The sequence below is a fragment of the Pinus tabuliformis genome, chromosome Q (genome assembly GCF_031772625.1).
Source record: "Pinus tabuliformis cultivar Carrire ecotype Pingquan chromosome Q, CPIR1, whole genome shotgun sequence".
In the NCBI taxonomy this organism is placed as follows: domain Eukaryota; kingdom Viridiplantae; phylum Streptophyta; class Pinopsida; order Pinales; family Pinaceae; genus Pinus; species Pinus tabuliformis.
This window is the reverse complement of record NC_142296.1, coordinates 429,174,357-429,181,874: the sequence shown is the minus strand read 5'-3', so window position 1 is coordinate 429,181,874 and position 7,518 is coordinate 429,174,357. Positions and strand designations below refer to the sequence as shown.

General features: G+C 36.9%; 1 protein-coding gene across 1 annotated transcript; it reads left to right on the top strand.

Annotated features, from left to right (window-relative positions):
* Window positions 1–3,585: 3,585 nt before the first annotated feature.
* On the top strand, window positions 3,586–5,288 carry LOC149220055 (uncharacterized). Its single transcript, XM_089386987.1, has 5 exons — window positions 3,586–3,845; window positions 3,971–4,053; window positions 4,141–4,262; window positions 4,716–4,915; window positions 4,997–5,288. The coding sequence occupies exons 1-5, from the start codon at window positions 3,586–3,588 to the stop codon at window positions 5,286–5,288; spliced, it is 957 nt and encodes a 318-aa protein (XP_089243113.1).
* Window positions 5,289–7,518: the final 2,230 nt, after the last annotated feature.

The window sequence follows — 7,518 nt, the reverse complement described above, 5'->3', positions numbered from 1 at the left end:
TGGAAATGGTCATAGATGAACGACTTACTTAAAGCAGTTGAATCCCAAAAAATGATATCTATTATGAGTGATGTTAATTGACAAGAAGAAATGCAACTCTCTCATGGAAATGGTCATAGATGAATGACTTAATGCAATTGAATCCCAAAAAATGATATCTATTATGAGTGATGTTAATTGACAAGAAGAAATGTGACTATCTCTCATGGAAATGGTCATAGATGAATGAGTTACTTAACCCAGTTGAATCCCAAAAAATGATATCTATTATGAGTGATGTTAGTTGACAAGAAGAAATCAGAGATATTTATAAAGAAAATATAAGTGATGTTAATTAGAAGAAGAAGTAGTGATACTTATAAAGTAAATTATTATAGTATGATTTTAGTTTAGAAAGGAATGTTTTGGATTTAGTGAGATTATGAAAGTTTTGGATTTAGGAAAGGATAAGCGATGTTTTTAGTGAGATTTTTTGGAAGTTTTTCCTATTTATTTTCTTTAAAATCAGGAATTTATTTTATTGAAATAACAAATTTGATGGTAATCTACACAATCAAAGTGTCTTGGTTTTTCAAGGGTTGACTCTATATATTCAATAAAAAACCAGTTTAAATAACATAAATAAAGATTTCACCCCAGTTCAAATAACACAAATAAAAATTTCACCTCAAATTTAAGGGCACCAAAAATCCCAAAATCACGCTAAAAATAACTAGCCTTATTTAAAGTTTTAGTTAATTAATATATATTATATAATAACTAGACTTATTTAAAGTTTTAGTTAATTTATATATATATATATATATATATATATATATATGGGTTTGAGGTTTCTATATTTTACTGGGCATCAATAAGGCTTGGTTCAGCCCGGTGAGAATGGTTGTTTTTAATTGGCGTCCTGAAACTAAACTTTAAGTGATCCAGGTTAGCTTGGCCTTGTGATACACGGAAGCAAGTATTTGGCAAAAACTTCCAGAAGATATGTTGGAAGCAAATATTTGGCAAAAACTTCCAGAAGATATGTTGTTTATGATTTTAGCAAGGTTGCCTCTTCGGAATCTGGTGGGTCTGAAGCCTGTGTGTAAACGATGGAATTATGTGCTGTCGCCATTTATGGGTAACCCTACCCCTAACCCTCTTCAAGTAATGGATCCAAACTTGCCATTGCGTTCTGATCCTGGGTTTCTCCTGCACCTCTATTGGGGTGAAAGAGAGGAAGAGGGGAAAATTTGTTGGGGAACCTGGGTTATAGAAGGAAATGGTTCACAAATTTACAGAATTCCTTTGGAGGCTATCGTTACGGATGCTAGCAAAAGCGTCTAGTGCTCCATTCATCCAGAAGATGTTGGGTATTGGGATCGTTACTTGAGCAATCCGGCTACGGGGACTTGGAGACGCCTCAGCTTACATTCTCGTGAAGGTCAACGTCCGTTAGGTATGTATTTCTCTGCGATGGCATTTGATGTTTCTACCAGGCGCTGCACAGTCATAAGGGGCCACATAATTGCGATGACCGGCCCGGAGGGATTAATAAAATCACGATGGACATTTATGACTCAGAATCCGATGCATGGACTAGGGTTTCCACTCCTGTGTCCGGCTGTGTACAGCCTCAGTGCTCGGGTGTTCACCGTGGAGGAAAGTTTTACTGGTGGGATTTGTCGGGTGCATACTACCGCTTGGCAGTATTGACGGTTGCAGACATGACCTGGAAAGTCATGCAAATGGCAAGAGCTAACCAGCCATACATAGGGTATTAAATGCCCCTATGGAGGCTGGCCCATCTATGGATGTTGAGCGGGTCATGGGGGCGCATCCATCTCCATGGATTGTAACTCCGGCGGCCACTTTTGCGTTTTCGGCAACGAACGCGGAACCCACCAACCGCGAGCCCGAGCCCGTCCCGTCTTGCCTTTGACAACAGCGACCTCGCGCCAAAATGGTATTTTCGCCATTCGGACTCCCGTTCGAAATTCGAAAATACTCTGCCTCTGCAACCCGCCTGGACGAAACACAAGAGCTCTGTTCAACCGCCGATTGCTTCCCCTCGTAGGCTGGTTCCCGGGCTCTTGGTACATTCCTTGCCCGTGATTATTATCTATAACATCGCTTAGCATTCAGATAAAAGCATACCAGTAGAGAGATTAATAGTCAAGTCGGATCCTTGTTCTATGGAAACCTGTTTCTATATGCCATTTCCAGGATTTTGACTTTTATTTTGAGCTGGTGAAGCTAAATTAAACACATTCGAGTTAAATTTTGTTCTATAATGCGTCTCATTTGTTCTACTATTTACGCTGTTCTGAACATTTGTAAATTACTAGTATGAATTTGAATATGAAACCTTAAAGAACCACATAGCAGCAAACAGAGATTCATATGATGGAAGTTTTATTTTCGTGCAAGGAACTCTATTATTTGTAATGGATCGTCATTGTGGTAGATTCATCAGAAATCAAGACTCTTGTTCAGCTGACTTGGTTTACACCATTATTCTTTGGAGTTTAATCAGAAGAGACTACTTGTGTAAGAGCTGGATGGAAAGCCTCACCCCATTCTAGTGGAAGAAGAGTTAGAGATTAATGTCCTGAGTTAGTGATAGACAAAATACTCTTTTCATTGAGAAGGTCTCCGCTCCCATTGTCCTGATGCTCAGATATATGCCTTCTTTGCATAGACAGAAGATTAAAACGTGGATTAGTTTCTAGTTCCACCTATTGTTTAGTCCGAGGCTATTCCACCTCTGCTCAGCCCAGAGCCACATTTTTCAAAGAAGAAAGGTGACCTTGGTCTATTCAGAGTGAAGAAATTGTCTCCAGTCAATATTATTCATGATGCAAGTTGTCTTTCTTCCATTGATCATATATACAGAAGTAAAGTGAGTTTCAGCCATGCAATCAAAACTTTTTGGATAACAATTTTCTGACCATCAATATAAACGTTTTCTGTTTTTTAGATGATGTATCTTATATTTCACTACTGAACAAATATATATCAAGAAATATACAAGTTGTCCCACCTTGTGTAGGCAAAAATAGCCAGCTTAACCACTTTGGCTACAATTTTGAAAGATTCTACATCTTTCCCAAAAATGCCAAGCCCAGCTGTAATCTTAACTGCCAGCCCTTGAATGCAATGCCAGTTAAAGAGTAATCTCCCCTAGGATATTCAATCATAAGCTTCTAAAAAAATAACATGCATATCATATGGACACTTTGTTATGTAATTGTTTTGGACTTCATCTGAGCATAACAAAGTGAAACAAACTGATTAAAGTTGTATAACAGTTTTTTCTTTGCAACAGATTTTGCATGTTATTATGTTTCTTTCAGCAATGTATTGATTATACCAAGATGAAGCATTTGAAAGTCTATAATACTGTTTTGTGCATGGGTAGGAAATATTGAAGGGGAGATAGGGAATTATGCTGTAAATGTGTTTATATCTGGTGGGGTCTTCAGTGTAAATTCTATACACTACAAAAAATTGCATTTCAAGTGGTGTTCAATATTCATAGTATGAACTGTTGCTCATATGTTTAGTCAATATTCGTGTTCCCTCATTTGTATAGGGATTTGAAGAATGAGGAAGTGGGAATTGATCAATGAGTTGGAGGTTGAGGACCCAGAAGGGATGATAGAGTTTTCAGCGGAAGATTTGACATGGACAGAAGTAGCAGGAGACCAAGTCGCGATTATTCCATATTGTCGACTTGAGGATTTTATAAGGGGAGAGCAAATGAGGGAAAGTGCACCTACTCAATTTGTTGCTAAAATTCGACGAATTAAAGATGTGAAGGATATCAAGAGGACAAATTCTTCAACATATCTAGAATATGTTGTGTGAGTCTCTCTCTCTCTCTCTCTCTCTCTATATATATATATATATATAAAATTGTGATTTTAAGTTCACTATGTCAAACATGCATAAATATTTTATTTAATTTTTGGTGAATTCTTGATCACAGATATAGGTGTGCCTATGGTCCAAATCATGTACAATCCAGCAATGTGGCTGAACCTGGATCCACAACTAAGAAACGTCTTCCACGTCACAACATCAAAGTTGGTTGTCAGTGTCACTTTATTATGTGACGACTTTCTCTTAGACCAAATGATGCCGTTCTAATATATACAGCATGCAGACATATTGATGACAAAAATGTGGTTTGTCATGGAAATGAGGCAAATGACATGCCCAAGAAATTCAATTTTGCGCCGCATTTAACAGAGCATATACGAACTATTGTTGAAGATTTGGTTCGTGATGGTTTTAATGCTACGATGATCTGGGAAAAATTTATCTTTGATTTAAGGTATGGATCTGGTGAGTTTTTCACAGGGGCACCTCGAGATTCTTTCATGACAAGAAAGGATGTGTCAAACATGTACAATAATATCAAGAGGCTAGAGTATGTGAAGCATGAAAGTGATCCAATGAGTGGATTGTTGGGTTAGTAAGTGCCCAGAGAGCTTTTTCTTCTACCAACAATAAGATGTTGTTAAAAACATTCCTTTCATTATAGGCATACAAACTAAGTGGATGCTTTCAATGATGGTGAGATACTCACACAACAACATGTTATCAATGGACTCCACTTTTAGCACTAACAAATATGGGGTAAACATATTTACCAAAACTTCATTTATTCTACTTTATTTCAATGTCGTCCTCTTATATGCTTATAATCTTGTTTTCTTATTGTAATGCAGTATCAACTGTACACCATAATGGCTTTTGATGATCATCACAATGGGATTCTAGTGGCATGGGTAATATCATCACGGAATGGTACTCCTGATATTTGTAAATGGATGTCGCAATTATTTGCAAATGGGAAAAAGGAAAACCCAGATTGGCATGTCCGAGCTGTCATCACAGATGATGCAGCAGCGGAAATCGAGGCATTAAGGTGAACCAGTTTTTTCTTTTTAGAAGAGATAAAAAGCAATAATGTTCAAGGATATTATCTTATAATGTTATATTATTTCAGGACTTGCACAAACTGTACACTATTATTGTGTGTATGGCATGTCCGTAGAGCCTGGTTGAAAAATGTTGGAACGAAAGTCAGGGGAAAGGAAAATAAAGTCCGTATCTTCCGTGCTTTGGGATTAATCATGCATTTGTGTGAAGATGATGCATCTGTGCAACATGAAATTCAAAGTTTCTTTGATGAATTCAAAGAAGAAAGTGTGTTTTTGGATTATTTTGCAACCAACTGGTTAAACAACAACAAGCTATGTAAGTTTCCTAAGGTTGCATTTTATCAATTTATTTTGTAATTGACCATTTTCTATTGTTTTTTCGCATCTAATATATGTTTTTTTTCCAGATATGTGGGCAAAAGCATATAGGGACTTCCCACATTCCAACCAGGATACTAATAATGCTATCGAATCTTATCACCGATATCTAAAGCAAAGGTACCTCTGTGAGAAGAGTAATGCGTCCCATAGAAGGGTGGATTGGCTGTTGCACCTATTATTAAAAAAGGTTGAGTTGTATTACATTCACATGCAACGTCTAAAAAATGCTGGTTTTGTCCGAGCTTCAAAAATTGAACAACAAATAAATTTAAGTAAGTGCAAAGCAAAGAATATCCCAGATGAAGATTGTATGGCTGATGGAAACAAGGAAAGTGAGTATTTGGTTCGTAGCAAAACTACGGCAACTCGTGATACATGGTATCATGTCATCTATAAAGGGCTGAACCTAAACTTTTGTAATTGCAAATGGGCCCTAAATGGCAATATTTGTAAGCATATTCTAAAAGTTGAGATGGTAGTGACTAGCAAGGTTTCAAGGGGCAATGAATTGCCTAATGTCTGTAGGTCTATTACAGAAAGACCTGGATATTTACTTGATTTAAATGAATCATTTGTAATGAGCCCAGAAATTGAAATGAACCTTCCAGCTTCTCCTTCCACTGATTCAACCATTGTAAGGCAAGATAGCGCCCTAACAATCGATGAGGAAATTAAACTTGTGATGTCATCAACTCATAAGAGATTGAGGGGTTTATTACAAATAACACCCACATCTTTGGAGCAGGCATATGCACTAAATCAATTGGTAAAAAATGTAAGCCAAGAGTACAATAATAAGAAATTTGATGTTGTAACTCCATCCAAGGTCACTACCAAGAGGCGACATAGTTTCTTGAGCCCAACAAAAAAAGGGGGGCAAAGTGTTCCTGCGTTGAAATCAAGAAAATATGGACCACAGTTTCTAAAGGTTGGACGGTGTCGTGGAAGGAAAAGAAGCATGAATGAACAATTGGAGATTTCTTCTACAAAAGAAATCAATCTGGACCACACATCTAGAAGGGTACAAGGTTCTATTTTGCAAAATACTGGTATGGAAATATTAATTGATGTACCATTTAATGTGAAATTCAAAATATCATTATCTTCATTGCCTTCAATGCGATTGCATAACAACGTGTTTTTTTCTTTTTTGTTACAGCTGAAGAATCCACATCTCATAATACTTCAAGTTGCCAAGTTCGTTTATTTCATGAGAATAATGTGGATCCAAATATGGGGGGTTCATTGATTCATTTTCCATTTGATTCACCACGTCCACCTCTCCCGTTTGATCATCGAACCTCCTGGTTGTTTCCACCATTGGCACCAAATTAATTCATTGGGCAGCCTACTTCAACCCATAACATTTTGGTTCCACACCTTAGGGTGATGCCCCCTATTGTACAACCAGTCGGATTGTATCGCCGCTTGCACTCTATACAGGAAATAGCGGGTGAAGAGAACAATCAAAGTGCTAGCAATCAATGGCAAGATGAAAAATATTCGAGCTAATGAGTATTCATGGATATAATATGGGCATAACCCTATAAAGGGATCTCCTAATCCAAGAACATGTTGTGTGCATGATGGGTTGAAAATGTTTTTGGATATGAACAACATTATCTAATTTCAATTTTGTATGGTTATTGTATTGAGCTATTGAAATCTTTTTGTTGAACTCAAAGCATATAAAATCTCAGTGTAAATGTTGGCTGAACTCTAACAAACTCCAGGAAAAGGTTATTTGCCTTTTTTCTACTATAAGCTTGATACATCCTTTTTGGATAACAGTATAGTGTATTGTACATAAAGGCAGAATTGGAACTCTTATATATCAGGTTGGCTCATTATTGTAGATGTTATTTTGGCATGTTGCTTCAATACAAAATGAATTTCAATGAAAATTGGTGAAAATTGGTGAAAATTATTGACATGCTCAAAGTCAGTCCTTTGGTGTCTGGAAATGATTGAAAATTGTGGAGTTTGAACAACAGCTTGCCCTCAAACTTCACAAGAGGGGACCACCACAGCTTGTGATCATGAAATGACATGCCATATCTAAGAAACTAATCCTTCTAGGAAAGAAAAATCTTAATAGCCTCACAAGCCTTCCAAATGCTCTTCAAACCACAGTTCATCTCGTTATCAGTTACCACAAGGTGAGTTTCCCCATATATATATATATATATTTTTTATCAGTTTGACC

Coding starts and splice junctions, on each gene's coding strand:
- LOC149220055 (XM_089386987.1), top strand. CDS start 3,586: ATGAGGAAGTGGGAATTGATCAATGAGTTGGAGGTTGAGGACCCAGAA. Junction 4,054..4,140: donor AACTAAGAAACGTCTTCCAC/GTCACAACATCA, acceptor TAATATATACAG/CATGCAGACATATTGATGAC. Junction 4,263..4,715: donor GAACTATTGTTGAAGATTTG/GTTCGTGATGGT, acceptor ATTGTAATGCAG/TATCAACTGTACACCATAAT.